Source organism: Oryx dammah, unplaced genomic scaffold (assembly GCF_014754425.2).
Source record: "Oryx dammah isolate SB20612 unplaced genomic scaffold, SCBI_Odam_1.1 HiC_scaffold_11164, whole genome shotgun sequence".
Classification (NCBI taxonomy): Eukaryota; Metazoa; Chordata; class Mammalia; order Artiodactyla; family Bovidae; genus Oryx; species Oryx dammah.
In genome coordinates this window covers 1,193,998-1,214,443 of record NW_024080557.1, presented here as the reverse complement: position 1 = coordinate 1,214,443, position 20,446 = coordinate 1,193,998, and the positions used below count along the sequence as shown (strand labels likewise).

The following is a 20,446-nucleotide window of genomic DNA, read 5'->3' as shown; positions in this document are numbered from 1 at the left end:
ATTTGAAGTTTACAACTCCCTTCCATGTATATAATTTAATTTGACCCTAACAATTTCAAAAATTACAGGTATTCTAATTATCGCTATTTTATGGTTGAAACAATAGGTTCAGAAAGTTTAAGTAATATGTGACTTTGAACTTATTTATGTACTTTAAAATAACAGTATTCTCCGCATGAAATATTTAAGAAGTACAATTAAACTTTTTAATAAATGGGAACCCAGGGCTTGAGTTCTTACCTGTCACTGCAAAACGTACGCAATACATGTGTGTTAGTTATAGTTAGTCAGCCCTTAACGATAACTGGATGGTTTCAGATGATTTTACACTGAAGAATAGCTAAGATTTTAGTTTGTTTTGCTTTTTTGTTAAATTGTCTTGTTAAAAATAAATTTATATAGAACTATTGTGTTACACTCAAATCAGCTTTCTGACACTTAAACAGGTAGAAGCTCATAGACTGAGAATCACTGAAAACCATAAGTGGGTTACATTAATTGTTATATGAACAAAATGAATTTATTTTACCAGTATCATAATAAGATGTAGACTAATTACATCAATGAGAATTAAATTGTATTCTTTACTGTTAGAATATTTGAAAAAATCAAATGAGTTCTATAAATTTTCTCAAGAAGTCAGGTGAAAGAAAATTCTTACAGAAACTGCAAAATTGAAAAGGTTACAGCATCAAAGATATTCACATGGATTCAAAAGGTAATTAGAATCAAATTATTGTTTGTGAAAATACAGTCAAGAGACATAATACTGAGATATGATTCTTCCTCCTTATTTATTTCAAGTTTTTTTTTCCTAACCTGTGCTAGAATTGTTACATCATTAACACAAGTTAAATTAACAAAATGATGTTCAATACATATTTTTAAACCCTGAGAACTGTTGTATATACTGTGATTTCCTGTGAAGTGCTCCCAAAGACAAATGAAAATCCAAGCAAATTGTGTTTACAGATATTGCTGTGTGATGGACTAAAAGTAACAGTGCTGTGGCTTATTGCTCAAATATAATCGCTGCGATGTGCTCAGAAGGGCAAATGTTTCTTAATCTGCTTTCCTCTTTCCTTTTTTTTTTTTTTTTTTCTTCTGACAGGGCTGGTGACATTTTTCAAGTCATGGCTCTGTGTTTACATAATGGTCTTTCTTTGTTCTGCATCATTTTATATTTTTCTTTGTCTAAAATGTCAATGTGGTTAAAAAAAGAAACCTAAATTTCCTTTTCTAGTATTTAAATTATATGTAACGTGAGATTATTGATGCAAAGATACTGGACTTTGTAGCCATACCTGAATTTGAAATTGTATAGGATGCTCAGGAGTCTGGAATGAGTAAAATCATTGACTTCTTTGTCATTGCTGTGAACTACTGCTTGTGCTTGTCAAAGAAAAAAAAAGAAATGCTTAAAAAGAAAAGACTTGAAGTCATTTTTTTTTCCTTAATGATTCTGGCTGTTCATTAAAGGATATGCATCATTATGAAGATAGAAGGCTGTAGAATTGGGAAGAGTATAAAAGCAATTATTTTTTTTAAAAAAGGGCAGCCATACATCTATAAATATTTTTCCAGTCTCAAAACTGAAACTAAAATGTTTCAGTCTCAAATCTGGAATTAAATGTTTATAGTCTACTTCAAAGGTGTCTCTGAATATCACCAGGTCAGTAAATGCTTCTAAGATTTTCTGATTCAATGGCTATGTGCTGAGCTCCTTTGTTGAGGAAAGCCCTGGAAGCAGTGGCACATCAGCTATTAACTGTATTTGTTCCTAAGTGTCACTTCTGAGTTTTACAATGGCAGCCTTTCTATCAACACATATCTGCAATGATCTTAATAGTTAACCATACATGTCCTATCTTTGAAGGAAGTTACTTCTCATTCTCCAAGTATACTTTGGTTTCCAGCCTTAGAATCCTGTACCCAGGCTTCTTTTTTCTTTCACTATGCCCCATCCCCTGTGGTGTCAATTGAACTGTTCAACTTCAAGACCATTTCAAACATTTCCCTACTAGGCTTACCCTGACTCCTTCAGCCACAGTTAGTCTACTTTTTAACACTTCTTTTGCAGTAGTCTATATCCACAGCTATATAGCTCTTATCACATGGTATTGTGGTTATGTTTTTTGTTTGTTTTGGTTTTCTTGCAAGCATATTATGCATAATTCTTCATGAGGCCATTTCACTTCATAATGCCTTTAGTCAGTTTTAGATCAATTACAACTTTTCACATATATTGGTAAATTAACATGTACTCTGAATACTGATTTTATAAAATATTTTTTGTGATATAGAAGATTCTACTAGGCCACATATTTTATATTCCTTAAATTCTTAGATGGAGTAATTAATTTCTGAACATGAGAGAATTTGCTAAGGTGTGCAGACATGGGGGAAAATGGAAAAGAACATGTTTTGTGTTTGGATCCCTGTATCTAGTTACTTCTAATCCCACCTCTGCCATTCTGTGCTATGTTCCCCTTAAAATTATTGCACCTTTGTTTCTGGAATATCTGAGAGAACACTATGAGATACAGAGGAGTTCTAGTATTCATATTCAGAGGATTTAGAGGCAGGAGAGAGGAAATTTGGCTAAGGCAGATCAGGTTAGGATTCATGAATGAGGTAGTATTAAAGATTGTGTTGGTGGATCACAGAAAGAAATGGTGGACTGTATTCCAGGCAAAGAGAACAGGATAAAAAAAGGCACAGAGATTAGAAAGAGCATGCTAAATAAGCACATTCAAGGCAAATAGAGTAAATAGCTTAATTCAGATTAATCCCACCTGCCTAGCTTCTCACAATTCTAAGTTTAGCATAAGCAGGGTTTTTGTGATCATCCTTATTAATGACACCTGCTCTGTGTAATAATAGTCATAGATAGAATTGCATTTGGCTGAGATTAAAATGAAGAGATATTTTAGAACAAGCCTTTAAGTTGTATTTTATTTCAACTGTCTTATTGATGCATTCGTTATACAATCACTAGGAATAGCAAATGGACTAGTAGAAACAGTTGAGATGCTGCTTTTGGCTTCAGGGTAAACCTAGGGCCTTCCCAGAGAGCTCAGTGGTAAAGAGTGTGCCTGCCAAGCAAGAGATGGAGGTTTGATCCCCGCGTTGGGAAAATCCCCTAGAAAAGAAAACGGCAACCCACTGAAGTGTTCTTGCCTGGGAAATCCCATGGAGGAACCTGGCGGGCTATAGACCATGGAGCTGCAAAGAGTCAGACACAACTTAGCAAATGAACAGCAGCAGCAATAGTAAATTTAACCATGGCTTAAACAGCCAGGATTTATGTTAATTATATAAGACCTGTGAAGAGAAAAAAGGTAAGCAGGTCCTGATTCAGTTGCTAAACCTAGGTTACAAGGGGCCATGCTCCTTTTTTGTTATGGCATTCCTAGTATGTTCACTTTTTGTTCTCATGATTGTTGTGACATGGTCACAAGATGGCTACTTTAACACTGGGCATATTCAAGGCAAAAAGAAGGAGGTACTATTTACCATATATATCCCTTTCATCAGGAATGCAAAACTTGTGTCAGACATTCTGTTATCCTTCTTTGTCCAAAATAGGGCTATATGGATAAATTTCCCAGCAAGGGAAGCTGGAAAAATGAAGTATTTGTCAGACTAAATTATTGGATTATTATTTGACCATCATGATATACCACTGCCTGATATGCTTCAGTTATTGCTGGAAGCAAAATCAAGATTTTGTTCATGAGGGAGAAGAAAAGATATACTGAGAAGACAGTGTACAGTGTCTCCTATGATGCACAGCTGTAACAGTTATTCCAAAAAAAATAAGTTAAAAGATATTGTATTAATAGATGCCTCTATGATTAGTGGTGTCAGGAAAGTACAGAGACCCTTGAGTACCTAGAAAGGAAAAGCATTTGGTTCACCCGTTATTAACAGTTTTAGTTATACTCTACTAAGAAGACCATGAGCTTCTCTGTCCTTCCTTCACCAATAAATAAATTATAACATACCTGGTATGAAAATGCTACACCACATTTGAAGGAAGAAAATGTCCCATTCCTTTACTTTTCTGAAGCAAATTAAATCTCTTTAGTCTTCATCCTTCAGAGTTGTCAAGAATAATCTTATTTAGTTTTTTGTACAGATATCCTTCTTCTCCAAAATTAGCTTCTTAGTCAACTCTAGTTTGATTTAGAGAAATGAAGCGTGGATGGCCACATGGGTTGGATGTAAAACATCTGTGACAAACTTGGTCAGACCTTGACTAACATTAAGTGAAAGTGAAGTCGGCTCAGTCATGTCTGACTCTTTGCAACTCCATGGGCTATAGCCTACCAGGCTCCTCTGTCCATGGGATTTTCCAGGCAATAGTCCTGGAGTGGATTGCCATTTCCTTCTCCAGGTGATCTTTCCAACCCAGAGATCGAACTTGGGTCTCCCACATTGTAGACAGACGCTTTACCGTCTGAGCCACCAGGGAAGTCAACATTCCCTAATGACTAACATTAGGGAATCCAATTGCTCTTCCATCCCTCCAGCCTCTCAGAATTAACTCCCTCCTTAAGTTAGACCACTCTTCCATTCTTTTCAAAAATGGCTAATAATTACACTTGCCCTTGAGAAATCTGAAACTTATTCCATCCCAAGTTCTAGATGAGACATATTTTCAGGTGCTTTATAGAACAGAAATTAATTAAATCTGTAGTTGTGTTTTCCTGGACAGTGTAGGGGAGTACAGTGAGAGAAAATTACCATTGCCTTCTTCTAAAGTTAGAAGAGCAGATCAGAAATTAGGATCTCAATAATATATCCTCCATAATACATTACTCTGCTCTGGATAATTCAATAATAGAAGTTAGCAGAACTTAATAGGTTACTCTAGCCAGATCCCCTCAGCCCCTCAATACACATTCAAGAATGCATTCCTTAATATGATGTCTTTCACTGTATTTCTCTCAGAAGGCTGAGCTGTAGAAATGTCACTCCTTTTTTGATCCATAAATCTTGTCTTCTCTTTTATTTCTCTATTGGAATTAACTTATCAACATAGAAGTTATTCATTGAATCATAGGTTTAAATTTTGTCTTTTTCCATTGGAACTGTTTATGCTCTGGGGATGAAGAGAACACTAAAGACAAAGTTCTTGCTCACGTGGAGCCAATGTTTTAGTGAGACAAGACAGAAAACAAAAATGTTAACAAAAGATAAAAGAACTGCATGTAGAAATAATTTGTAATAGGATGATAGGATACATAATATGGAAGATAAGTCTACTATATCCAATTTATTCAAGGACTGTGTCTCAGGAGGTATCACCTGATTTGATATCTGAATTATAAGAGATCTGAGAGTAGCAGATTGTAGGCAGATAGATCAGCAAATACAAAGGCCTAAGAGAAGACTTCAGCTTGAGTTATTTGGTTGGAGGTGGATAAGAAAGCTTGGGGCTGGTGCACTGGGATGACCCAGAGGGATGGTATGGGAGGGGAGGTTGGAAGGGGGTAAAGGATTGGGAACATGTGTACACCCGTGGTAGATTCATGTTGATTATGGCAAAACCAATACAATATTGTAAAGTAATTAGCCTCCAATTAAAATAAATAAATTTAAATTAAAAAAGAGTAAAACACTAGTAATGCAAAAACAATCACTTTATGAAAAAGTTAACTGGCTAATTTGACATTTTTAGATTAGTCATTTTTCTAAATTCCATGCCTTAACCATTATCTTCCTAGGTTTTAAGTGCCCTTGTTAAATTTTGTGAAGAAAATTTTTATAAACATGTGTTTTTTCAATAAATTTATAAACACCAAGGTGGACTATTCTTCTTTTAGAAATTTTATATTAAATCAGAAACTTTTAAACCTATTATGTTATTCAATGTAATTAAATAGAATGATTATATATAGTAGATTTTTTCAATAAAATGAAATATAAAAATAAAAGACTTTATATTAACAGAAAAAAAAGAAAGAATCATACAAAATGAGAGGTAAAGATTGAAGCTAGACGGGGGTGAGGTAGACTATAGTATGGGACTTAGATTTTATTTAAAAGGCACACAGAGATATTTAACATTATTTAAACATTAAATATCAGTGAAAAATAATAGCTAACATTTATTTACTATCAACTAGACAGGCTGGGCTGCCATCTATGGGGTTGCACGGAGTCGGACACAACTAAAGCGACTTAGCAGCAGCAGCCGATACAGATATAAGTATGAGGGAAGTACTATTATCCCCAGTGAGAAGAGGAGGAAAAACAAAGCACAGAAAAGTTGTTACTTTCCCAAGGTGACATACCTCATAAATGCAGATATGGAAATTTAGTTGAGGAGCTCTGCCTATAGAATTCCCAAACTTAATCACTATACTATATTATCTCCATATAAGTTTTGGATATTTTATATTTAAAATTCCATGAATTTATATTTTTTGTTGTTGAACTACATGAAAAATATAATAATTTTTTTAAAATTTTAATGTGATTCCTCCTAAATAATTTGTCATTTTATACTTAAGAATCTGAATATTTTGTCATTGGCCAAATTCACTATCAAAGAATGATTTAGGCCTATTGTTCATGACGTCTTTAAACTTTATTTCTTCAAGATATTCTTCATTGAAGATTCTACTAGCTGTATTCATTTCTAGTTATCCCACTTTCATTCAAAGAAAGGAATTGGGTATTTTAAACAACCATCCGTTGAAAAGCTAAAGTACACCTTTTTGATTGATTATAGCATTGTCTTCTCAAAAGCTGATCTGGCAAATGTTTATGATACCCATCTGTTAGATATTACCTCTGGGCTCAGATGCCTTCTTGTTATCACCTCTGCACATTTAATTTTCTAAAATTCCCATTTGAGAAATGTCCATTATCCCAAGGATATTGTTCAGATATATTTATATGTTCTTAGCTCTTGAGTTTTGTTGCTTGAAATAATTTGGTAATCTACATGGAACATGTCCATTTCAAATTCTGTATTCAAATTAAAGATGAGCAGTAGCCAACTTGTGATGGCATGTCTTGTATACTAGCTTTATAAATATAAATTACCCTATTTAAACTCTTTAGTTACCAATAAAGTTTCGGCAATGTTAACAATGAAAAATAATTAGATATCCTATTAAAGCTAACTCTACTCATAATTTATTTAATGCAAATACAAGTAGAAAATAAATGAATTATAAGGAAGCAACAAAGTTAGTCTATTTGAATCTATATCCTATAAACTTAACAGGTACATTTAGCATTTCTGTTACTCTTTAAATATTGGAAATTAACAAGGTGATAAATGAAGTATTTACTAAGGCTGCATTATATAGAACAAGGTATTCTAACTAAAATGCTAAAGAAATATTTCTTGATTACCTATCATTTATATATACAATATATATATATTACCTATCATTTATATTGGATATAATTTCTTCACGTTAGAATAACAAACAAGCCATTTTTATAACCTTCACATCCCAAAAGTTTTGTAAATTTTGAACTTAAATATCTAATGACCTACTAACATACTCCTTTTTAAAGTTAACTTCTGGCAAATTGAAGACATATGTGAGTGTCAAAACTTTACAATGGTTAGAAAAAATGTGACCTACAGTAGCTATGTCTTTAAGGTGAAGAAAGATTTCTCAAAGAAAATAGATAAGCAAAAATCTGTCAATACTCAGTAGCATCCATTCCCTTCTAAGCACTTCTTTTAAGTGTAGAGTCTAGAAATCTGGAAAATACATATCTCCTGCCCTTGCCAGCTAAGACCTCTGCTTGGATTCCACCAACTAAAGGCAATCTGGTGAGAGCTGAAAGACAGGATGGCTAAAGAAGCCATTATTTTTCACCAAAATACGTAGGCAAGAATGTGGCACTGGCAGGTGGTTGTATGTGGTGGCAGCTTCCCTGAATTGCTGTATTCCTGAAAGCCAGCAGAGATCCTTGACCTTCACAGTCTCTGCATTTCTATGTATTTTCCCCTCTAATTTTTTGTACTGAATTTTAGCAACTCAAAATATCAAATGGCTTTTGTTTTACTGAAGACCAGTAAATAAGTCCCAGTCCTTATTATTATTATGTTTTTATAAATCTCTTTAGCTAAATATACCATAAACAAGATTTTTTCAGTTCAGTCGCTCAGTCATGTCTGACTCTTTGCGCGACCCCATGGACTGCAGCACATCTGGCTTCCCTCTCCATCACCAACTCCCGGAGCTTACTCAAGCTCATGTCCATTGAGTCAGTGATGCCATCCAACCATCTCATCCTCTGTTGTCTCCTTTTCTTCCCGCCTTCATTCATTCCCAGCATCAGGGTCTTTTCAAATGAGTCAGTTCTTCTCATCAGGTGGTCAAAGTATTGGAGTTTCAGCTTCAGCATCAGTCCTTCCATGAATATTCAGGACTGAATTCCTTTATGATTGACTGGTTGGATCTCTTTGCTGTCCAAGGGACTCAAGAATCTTCTCTAATACCGCAGTTCATAAGCATCAATTCTTCGGTGCTCAGCTTTCTTTATAAGTCCAACTCTCACATCCTTACATGACTACTGGAGAAACCATAGCTTTGACTAGATGGACCTTTGCTAGCAAGATTTTTAAATGATATATAATTAGAAGGAGATATTTACAATATAGTAGAAAAATCAGGTGACTCGATGGTGAAGAATCTGCCTGCAATGCGGGAGACCTGAGTTCTATCTCTGGGTTGGGAAGATCCCCTGAAGGAGGGCATGGTGACCCACCTCAGTATTCATGCCTGGAGAATCTGCACGGATATAGAAGCCTGACAGCTACAGTCCATAGGGTTGCAAAAACTTGTAGGCAACTGAGCAAATAAGCACAACACAGCACAGAAAAACATATACTCCATAGAAAGAAATCCTACAAATCAATTTAAAAATAGTCTAGAAGAACATATGGGCAAAAAAATTTCACAGTAGAGGATATTCCAGTACAATAATCAAAAGACAAAAAGTGATTGATAGAAATTAAGAAATGAAAATTGAAGTCAAAATACTTTTCTATTGCACACTCCTAAAATTGGTAAAAATCAAAAAGCAGTATGATACTAAATGTTGATAATAATTAGAAGAACTTGAAATTCATGAACTTTGGTATAAATTGGTATAGTCACATAGGAGATATTTGGTGATATCTAGTACAATTCATTTGTAGACATGTCTGAAAGTGAAAGTGAAGTAGCTCAGTCATGTCTGACTCTTTGCGACCCCATGGACTGTAGCCTACCAGACTTCTCTGTCCATGGGATTTTCCAGGCAAGAATACTGGAGTGGGTTGCCATTTCCTTCTCCAGGGGATCTTCCTGACCCAGGGATCAAACCCGGGTCTCCCGCATTGTAGGCAGACACTTTACCCTCTGAGCCACCTGTACCAATTATGCATAAACTAAATGGCTGATGGTAAAATTTAACGTTCAGGCAAAGCTGAATCCCACTGTATCCCTGACTGATATACAAATGTGTGATGTACAGATTTATAAATGGTGTGCAAATGTATGACCCCACTATCCCAGAATGATATACAAATGTATGAAGATACAAACTAGTATATTTAATAATAGCACTTAGTTTTTCATGGGCTTCCCAGGTGTCACTAGTGGCATAGAATCCACCTGTCAATTCAGGAGACATAAGAGATGTTGGTTTTGCCATACATTGACATGAATCAGCCATGGGTGTACATGTGTTCCCCATCCTGAACCCCCCTCCCACCTCCCTCCCCATCCCATCCCTCTGGGTTATCCCAATGCACCAGCCCTGAGCACCCTGTCTCATGGATCTGTTTCACATATGATAATATACATGTTTCAATGCTGGCGATCTGTTTCACATATGATAATATACATGTTTCAATGCTATTTTCTCAAATCATCGCACCCTCATCTTCACCCACAGAGTCCAAAAGACTGTTCTATACATCTGTGTCTCTTTTGCTGTCTCGTATATAGGGTTATTGTTATTATCTTTCTAAATTCCATATATATGCATTAGTATACTGTATTGGTGGTTTTCTTTCTGGCTTACTTCACTCTGTATAATAGGCTCCAGTTTCATCCACCTCATTAGAACTGATTCAAATTGATCTTTGAATCCCTGCATGATACATAAGCCATAGAAACACTTGCATATGTGCAAGTGAGGACATGGAAGTGTAGCATTTTTATAACAGTGAATAATGTAAGCAATATAACAATACAAATACCCACCAGCTGGAGAATAAGTAAATCAATTTTAGGGTATACATCCAATGGAATATCACTGGTAGTTAAAATGAGTAAACTATACGTGTAAGTGTATGTGTGTGTAAATGTAACAGTAAAAACACAATGCTGCACACAAAAAAATAAAGCCTCAGAAGAATGTTGTTTAATTATATAATTTATAAAATGTGTAAATGCTTACAAACTATACTGTTTATTGTTCATTGAAATATAGATGTTTTAAAATATAAATTGGACTTTCCTGATGGCTCAGTGGTTAAGAATCCACCTGCCAATGCAGGAGATGAAGGCAATGACAATCCACTCCAGTATGCTTGCTTGGGAAACCCCATGGACTGAGGAGCCTGGCAGACTACAATCCATGGGGTCACAAAGAGTTGGACATGACTTGGAGACTAAACAACAACAAAAACATGTAAATTATATGTAAAAATAATATACTAATTCAGAATATTTGGTAGTTCTCAGTAGAGGAAGACTAGAAAAGAATTAGAACCAAACATAAACGGAGTTTTAAGTTACTTAGCATTAGACTAAGATCATGAGATCTAGTCCCATTACTTCATGGCAAATAGTTGGGGAAACAATGGAAACAGTGACAGATTTTATTTTGGGGGGCTCCAAAATCACTGCAGATCGAGACGGCAGCCATGAAATTAAAAGACACTTGCTCCTTGAAAAAAAAGCTAAGAACAGCCTAGACAGCATGTTAAAAAGCAGAGACATTACTTTACCAACAAAAGTCCATCTAGTCAAAGCTATGGTTTTTCCAGTAGTTGTGTATAGATGTGAGAGTTGGACTATAAAGAAAGCTGAGCACTGAAGAATTTATACTTTTGAACTGTGGTGTAGGAGAAGGCTCTTGAGAGTCCCTTGGACTGCAAAGAGATCAAACCAGTCAATCCTAAAGGAAATCAGTCCTGAATATTCATTGGAGGGACTGATGCTGAAGCTGAAACTACAATACTTTGGTCACCTGATGCAAAGTACCAACTCATTTGAAAAGACCCTGATGCTGGGAAAGATTGAAGGTGGGAGGAGAAGGGGATGACAGAGGATGAGATAGTTGGATGGTATCACCAATGCGATGGACATGAGTTTGAGTAAGTAAGCTCCGGGAATTGGTGATGGACAGGGAAGCCTGGTATGCTGCAGTCCACGGGGTTGTAAAGAGTCAGACATGAGTGAGCAACTGAACTGAACTGACTGAACTGAACTGAGCATTATTTATGAATAACAATATTAATGTGAATATGAATCAATTAGTATGAATATTAATCTGAAAAGTAATCTGAACTAATATTACTATTAATCTGAAGCAACTATCAATAGAACCAGATGATGAAGTTGTTATATCATTCTCTTCTCTTGTAGATATCAAATAATAATTTTCAAATCTTAGGAATCTTTAAAGAAGACTTCTGCTTTATGATGCCAGGAAGGAAATTAGAACTCAGTTTAAGTTATTCAGCAAGTCAAAAAGATTTAGATAAATGAGAATCTCCAGTTGATTTTTGCTCCAGGAGTTTTAATTTCATCACAGTATCAAATTACACAAGGAATGGTGAATATTTATAGTATATGGTTTTTCATACACATCTTTATTTAATTGTCATTTTCATGTATTTGAGCTTTTCAGTGAAAAGACTGGCAGCTGAATGTTTCCATAAAGATAAGGCACTTCTGAATATTTATGAATAAGCAACAATAATTCCACCAAATTGGACTAAATTGTGTTGTGCTTTGTAGCTTACATACTATTGTCCATGTGCATTTTCATCTACAATGCAAAGTATTATAAATTATCTTATTTTGCAAAGAGTGTCTCCATTATACCTCATCACCAGCAATTGCCAACCACATTTACAGAACATTCAAATTAAAGGAGGATGAATTTGGTAATAAACCTTGAAAAGAGAGCTTGATTTCCATTTTTATTTTGATAAATGATACATGGTAAAACTCAAAAGTGGCTGAATCTTGAATAATAAACTGAATATTATGTCTAGTAGAAGGGATTCAAGCTTGTTACTTTTGAGTGGAGATATTTTAAATGTACTCGTTACTATACAGAATCACACAAAATATGTCCTAAAAATTTTGTTACTACTTCTACTGTTTCTACTTCTGTTATCACAAGACTGACTTGCTCAGCAACCTCTGACCTCTTGTACAACTCTGTTTGAAGCTGTTTGCATTTGCCTTATTTTAACATATTTCCACCCAAATGAGGTTGTCACAAATTAATCCATACAGGAATTTCCTGCAGTTTTTTTTAAGTCTATCATAAATTTCATCAAAATTACTTTAGCTTATTTTTTCAGATGTCACCTAGAGATAACTGCCCTGAGAATAGCATTCATTCATGAACATTATTGCACATCTGTTATGTGCCAGATTTTGTGCTGTGAAGGCTTTGGGGGAAAGAGAAAAAAGTGAAATAAGTCCAATCTAGGAAAAAAAGAAACAAATGACTATAAATTAATGAAGATATGTGAAATAGTTCTATTGGTTGGCAGAGCAAGGAAAGATGAAAAACCCTTCAAAGAGACTAAGAGGAGGCTCCTTATGTTCTCCAAGAGCTAAGGTAGCCCTCAGCATACAGAAATTAAAGTATAAATTTGGTACTTTTAGCTGTACATTTCTGGTAATTGTATGCTTGTTTTGACACTCTAGGAAGTCAGTACTACAAATTAATGATTTGACATCAGTGAGCTAAAACGTGCTTTTTTGCTTTCTAGTTCAAATTTAGATTAATTTGGTCAAGGATCTATGCCCACAAAAACCATACAGATCTCTTTTTGATTATCATATGATTTAAGATGCACAAAAGTTATTCTCTTCTCCAATATTATTTGTCTTGGAATCATAGATTTCCCTCATCCATGAAGCTATCTAGAATTTTATCATAGTCCTCTAGTCTTAGAAGTTAAAACTGATATAATTTAACATCTAGTTGGGAAGTAATGATGGACAAGGAAGACTGGCACACTGCACACCATGGGATCGCAGAGAGTTGGACATGACTTAGTGGCTGAACAATAACAAGCAGTTAATTATCTTTGTCACATTATATCATTATATCATTTATCTTGTTGTTATTATTGTTTGGGGGCTAAAGTCAAGTCTGACCCTTTTGTGACCCCATGGACTGTGGCCTTGCCAGGCTCCACTATCCATGGGATTTACCAGGCAAGGATACTGGAGTGGGTTGTCATTTTCTTCTTCAGAAGATCTTCCTGACTCAAGGATCAAACCTGTGTCTCCCGCACTGGCAGGCAAATTCTTTGCCATTTTGTCACAAGGGAAGCCCATCATTTAACTTACATTTATAGAATTTATAAAACACTAAGTACAGAAGAATTCTATAGCTAGAAGATTTATATTTTTGTAACTAGTGTCATATTTGATTTACCTTCTGAAGAACCCTATTCTAGTTCTTTCAGGATCTTAGGAGCAAATTGTACTATGACTGTTTCATTTTTAATATTCACCTTTATTAATTTTATTCTGAATAGGCACACTACATACACTGGATCTAAAGAGATTAATTTTTATTTAAGTGATAGAATTGATGAAGTAAATATAATAATACTAATAGTAATAAGTATGTCAGCATCCCTTTGACCTAGTCCTTACCTCTGTAGTAACACAATGAAAATCAGACGGAAAAACTTACCACATGACCAAGGACAGGGAATAAGAAAAATGGACTTGCTGTGCTTGAGAGAGTTATCGTTCTCCCTCCTCTCCTGAAAGGAGGAAGGAAAACTTTTGCTCTTTGGAGATGGGATGGAAATAATTCTGTTTTTATCCTAACCTTGTTAAGGTAAATTTAGGGTTTCAACAGTCAGATTAACCTCCTGTGTCTCCAGTTTTTATAATCTAGAGATTTCTGTAAAGTCCTGGGTCTCATTCTTCCTTAAGATGTAAACACAGATCCCCTCCAGAGGTACCTTAACCTCTCTGGAATTCTCTCACTACTCATATAAACATATCTTCTCAATCACAAGCTTCCAGCTAAAGTCATGTGGAAAGCCCCAACTCTTTAGAAATCAAAAATATTTATTTTTATGAACTACTTTTTTTTTCTTGTGAGAAATTTTGAGAGTTGTGTATTCTGAAGGCAGAATATAAAAATTCAGAGTTCTTCAGACTGATTACTGGGTTATATTAACTCTTGCTAGTCATTTTAAATATGTCTATTTCATTTTCTTCCAAGACTATAAAAGTAAAGCAATCTAAAGTTAGGTTTGAATTGGATATATTTGTTACCTGAACAGTTGTGGTTTCACATATTTTATATGAATTTTAAACCTTTCATGATTTGATCCTAATAGTTACATTGGTCAGAATCTATTAGTTGCAAATCACTTGAAGCAGGCAAGAATGTTAGTACTATAACACATTATGATACAGTCATAGAGACCATGGGGTATCATTGCTAAATTTGAATAATACAACAAATTTTAATTTTTGTGGTGGCTGTATGCTATCAAAATTAAATATTTTAAGTAATAAAACAGGAAAAAGTATGTAATCATATTAAAACCAGTAAAAGGGATGATTTGTGCTGTTTTAAATCCTCCTGGTAAATTTTGTCTTTAATAAATTTATATTCTTCTCATAGGTTTTGAACTTTCACATTGTGAGGATCCTGGCATCCCACAATTTGGATACAAAATCAGCGACCAAGGGCATTTTGCTGGCAGCACGATCATTTATGGATGCAATCCAGGCTACACTCTCCATGGAAGCAGCCTTCTCAAGTGCATGACAGGGGAGAGAAGGGCATGGGACTATCCTCTGCCATCCTGTATTGGTAGGATACTGTTTTTGGTTTTCATGCAATATTTCTATGGAAGTGTTATCAAAATATACTGTACCTTTTCAAGTTATTTTATTTGTCCACACCCAACTCATACCTTAATCAAAAAGTTAATGACTACATGGTACAAATTTGTGGTAAGTCAGAGGGTTCTTTTCATAATCAATGAGTACCTTCTCTTTTTGGGCAAAAAATAGTTCATATGAAGTCATTATATTTATCCTATCTTGATATAAAATTTAAGTCTCTACAAAATATGTTGAAACTTTTAATCATACACATTTACTGAATCTCATTAACCAGATTTGTTTTAATATACAAAATTAATGCTTATGCTGGTATAAAGGCAGATTAAAAAAACTAAATATTCTCAATAACTTCAAAGAGTTTCTCTATATACATACCTTTTCAAAAACTAAGAAAGTGCATCTGTTTTCCTTATTTTATGTATCATGACCTAATTAAATGAATTTCAATAATAAAAGGCATGTGAGAGTTAGTCATAAGATATATTGCCTACATGAAATTACAGAATGATTATTTTCTCTCCTTTGTATAGCTGGAGAAGAATTTTATTACTACCATCCCATAAATCAATTAACAAATAACTGAGCATGTGTGAGAAAGAGGGTGGATAGAAAAGTGTTGATAAAGACCTCTGCTTTTTTTCTTTTGGTCCCAGTATAGGTACCAGACTGGATGGATTACTGGGACAACAAAAGGAAAAAAAAAAACAAAAACAAAATAAACATTTAAACAAAACACAAAGTCCTCAATAGGGGAACAAACAAGTTTCTTTAACGATTCTTATTTAATGGCGGTTGTGGTGGCACAAATCCATTTTGTGTCAGGCTCATATGGATAAAATTGACTTAATTTTTTAAAAAGATTTATTAAGGTATAATTCATATTGAAAAATTCCACATATTTAATGTATACAATATTATGAATTTGGAGACCTGAACATTTTGAGATATATTTTAATGTTTGTTAATGAATATAGTCAACACAGGAATTTTCACAAAACTTGATAGACTTCAAATAGGAAAGAAATGAAATTCTAGTTATTAGAGTCTTGCAACTAATTGCAGTGTTTTCGATGACATGAGACTTCTATTGGTTTGTTAAAACATTGATGAGCAGAAAGCAAACATTCTTTTATCCAACCAAAATGCAATTATACTGCTTTCCTTTCAGATGCATCTGAGTTTTAGATAGATTATGAGGATAAACCTAAAATAACAATCAACTTAAACTGACAAAGCTTAGGTCTGGAATATGACCAACAATCAACCTGCTGGCATTGGTTATGAGAAAATTGTACACTGATTAATTCTCTCTGAAGTTATATTCTTTGGTGTGAATATCAAATATATTCAGAAAATCATTAAGGCTTTCAGTAGCACAAAACTATAAACTTAAAAATACTGACTTACTATGTAGTCTGTAGGATTAAAATCACAAACTAATACATTAAAAAATATATATTTTCTTTATATGTTGAATTGAGCTGAAGACATTTTCATTTTTTGGAAAGCTTCATGCAAATAGAAGAACATTTGATCTAGGATCAGAAGATTTAATTATTTTTGTGACAAATCAATGCACTTTATGAATCTGCCAAGTCAAAATTTAGTAATACCACTGCTCAAGCCTTTATGAGAAGGGTAACCTTTTTTTTTTTTAAATGATAGATGATCAGGAATAAAAGCTTAAAACAGCTGGACACATAATGTGTCATGCTGATGATTTTCATGACAAGAGAAGATGAAATTCTATTTAAGATGGTATTCTTTACTGTCAATAATTAACAGCTTTACCACTTGGCCTAAAATCATAATTATCCACTCGTATTAACCTTAAATATCTATTATGGTTATATTTTTGCCTTGGCCAAATAAGAAGCTTTTTCTTAATTATATGGATTTTTCTAGGTAATTATGTTTCTGTAGCTTATACATTAAGCAAACAAAAAATATTTTTTAGGCACCATAGCCAGAGGTATTTAACCTTGACACCTTCAATTTTATCTGTAAACGTAAGACTTCTGACAGAATTTGAACACCAATTTTACAGCATATCACACTGGTTTATTTGAAATCAAATAGCCAAGTAATATTTGTAAAAAAGAAATATGGAGAAAGAGTTATATTTATTCAATATAAAATCAGTTCCCAAACCTCCAGTTCTTGGAGTTGCTTAAAATTAATCTGGCAGATTGTTGTTTTTGTTTGGTCACCCAGTTATGTCCAACTCTTTGCAACCCCATGGCCTGCAGCACGCCAGGTCTCTCTGTCCCACGCCATCTCCTGAATTTTGCCCAAGTTCCTGTTCATTGCATCGGTGATGCCAGTCATCTCATCCTCTGATGCCCTCTTCACCTACTACACTCAATCTTTCCCAGCATCAGGGACTTTTCCCATGAGTCAGCTGTTCGAATCAGATGACCAAAATACTGGAGCTTCAGCTTCAGCGTGAGTCCTTACAATGAGTATACAGGGTTGATTTCCCTTAAGATTGGCTGGTTTGATCTCATTGCTCTCCAAAGGACTTTCAGGAATCTTCTCCAGCACCACAGTTTGAAGGCATCAATTCTTTGGTGCTCTGCCTTCATCGAACAACACAAGAGAAGACTCTACAAATGGACATCACCAGATGGTCAACACCGAAATCAGATTGATTATATTTTATGCAGCCAAAGATGGAGAAGCTCTATACAGTCAACAAAAACAAGACCAGGAGCTGACTGTGGCTCAGATCATGAACTCCTTATTACCAAATTCAGACTCAAATTGAAAAAAACAGGGAAAACCACTAGACCATTCAGGTATGACCTAAATCAAATCCCTTATGATTATACAGTGGAAGTGAGAAATAGATTTAAGGGCCCAGATCTGATAGATAGAGGACCTGATGAACTATGCAATGAGATTCATGACATTGTACAGGAGACAAGGATCAAGACCATCCCCATGGAAAAGAAATGCAAAAAAGCAAAACGGCTGTCTGTGGAGGCCTTACAAATAGCTGTGAAAAGAAGAGAGGTGAAAAGCAAAGGAGAAAAGGAAAGATAAAAGCATCTGAATGCAGAGTTCCAACGAATAGCAAGAAGAGATAAGAAAGCCTTCTTCAGCAATCAATACAAAGAAATAGAGTAAAAGAACAGAATGGAAAAGACTAGAGATCTCTTCAAGAAAATCAGAGATACCAAGGGAACATTTCATGCAAAGATGGGCTCGATAAAGGACAGAAATGGTATGGAGCTAAGAGAAGCAGAAGATATTAAAAAGAGGTGGCAAGAATACACAGAAGAACTGTACAAAAAAGATCTTCACGACCCAGATAATCATGATGATGTGATCACTAATCTAGAGCAAGACATCTTGGAATGTGAAATCAAGTGGGCCTTAGAAAGCATCACTACAAACAAAGCTAGTGGAGGTGATGGAATTCCAGTTGAGCTATTTCAAATCCTGAAAGATGATGCTGTGAAAGTGCTGCACTCAATATGCCAGTAAATTTGGAAAACTCAGCAGTGGCCACAGGATTGGAAAAGGTCAGTTTTCATTCCAATCCCAAAGAAAGGCAATGGCAAAGAATGCTCAAACTACCGCACAATTGCACTCATCTCACACGCTAGTAAAGTAATGCTCAAAATTGTCCAAGCCAGCCTTCAGCAATACATGAACCGTGAACTCCCTGATGTTCAAGCTGGTTTTAGAAAAGGCAGAGGAACCAGAGATCAAATTGCCGACATCCGCTGGATCATGGAAAAAGCAAGAGAGTTCCAGCAAAACATCTGCTTCTGCTTTATTGACTATGCCAAAGCGGTTGACTGTGTGGATCACAATAAACTGTGGAAAATTCTGAAAAAGATGGGAATACCAGACCACCTAACCTGCCTCCTGAGAAATCTGTATGCAGGTCAGGAAGCAACAGTTAGAACTGGACATGGAACAACAGACTGGTTCCAAATAGGAAAAGGAATACGTCAAGGCTGTATATTGTCACCCTGCTTATTTAACTTCTATGCACAGTACATCATGAGAAACGCTGGACTGGAAGAAACACAAGCTGGAATCAAGATTGCCGGGAGAAATATCAATAACCTCAGATATGCAGATGACACCACCCTTATGGCAGAAAGTTAAGAAGAGCTAAAAAGCCTCTTGATGAAAGTGAAAGAGGAGAGTGAAAGAGTTGGCTTAAAGCTCAACATTCAGAAAACTAAGATCATGGCATCTGGTCCCATCACTTCATGGAAATAGATGAGGAAACAGTGGAAACAGTGTCAGACTTTATTTTTTGGTGCTCCAAAATCACTGCAGATGGTGACTGCAGCCATGAAATTAAAAGACGCTACTCCTTGGAAGAAAAGTTATGACCAACCTAGATAGCATATTCAAAAGCAGAGACATTACTTTGCCAACTAAGGTCCATCTAGTCAAGGCTATGGTTTTTCCAGTGGTCATGTATGGATGTGAGAGTTGGACTGTGAAGAAGGCTGAGTGCCGAAGAATGCTTTTGAACTGTGGTGTTGGAGAAGACTCTTGAGAGTCCCTTGGACTGCAAGGAGATCCAACCAGTCCATTCTGAAGGAGATCAACCCTGGGATTTCTTTGGAAGGAATGATGCTAAAGCTGAAACTCCAGTACTTTGGCCACCTCATGCGAAGAGTTGACTCATTGGAAAAGACTCTGATGCCAGGAGGGATTGGGGGAAGGAGGAGAAGGGGACGACTGAGGATGAGATGGCTGGATGGCATCACCAACTCGATGGACATGAGTGTGAGTGAACTCCAGGAATTGGTGATGGACAGGGAGGCCTGGCGTGCTGCGATTCATGGGGTCACAAAGAGTTGGACACGACTGAGCGACTGAACTGAACTGAACTGTCTTCTTTACAGTTCAGCTCTCATAACCATACGTAATTAATAGGAAGATCATAGCCTTGACTATACAGATCTTTGTCAACAGAGTAATGTCTCTGCTTTTCAACACACTCTCTAGGTTTGTACTAGCTTTCCTGCTGAGAAGCAATCATCTTCTGATTTCATGACTACAGTCACCATCTGCAGTGATTTTAAAGCCCAAGAAGATGAAGTCTGTCATTACTTTCACCTTTTCCCCTTCTATCTGCCATGAAGTAATGGGACTGGATGCCATGATCTTAGTTTGTTAATCTTTAGTTTTCAGCCAGCTCTTTCACTGTCCTCCTTCACCCTCATCACGAGGTCCTTTAGTTCCTCTTAGCTTCTTGCCATTAGAATGTTGTTATTCAGTTGCTTAGTCATGTCTGACTCTTTGCTACCCCATGGACTGCAGCATGCCAGGCTTCCCTGTCCTTCACCTTCTCCCAGAGCTTACCATCG

General features: G+C 35.5%; 1 protein-coding gene across 3 annotated transcripts in view; it reads left to right on the top strand.

The window, feature by feature from the left end:
• LOC120860724 (CUB and sushi domain-containing protein 3) overlaps nt 1–20,446 on the top strand; it is a 1,429,922-nt gene that overhangs the window by 1,054,527 nt on the left and 354,949 nt on the right. For all 3 annotated transcript variants that reach the window (XM_040236474.1, XM_040236473.1, XM_040236472.1), the window contains one exon: nt 14,878–15,069. In XM_040236474.1, the coding sequence (XP_040092408.1) occupies nt 14,878–15,069 (192 nt within the window). The remainder of the gene's footprint in view (nt 1–14,877; nt 15,070–20,446) is intronic.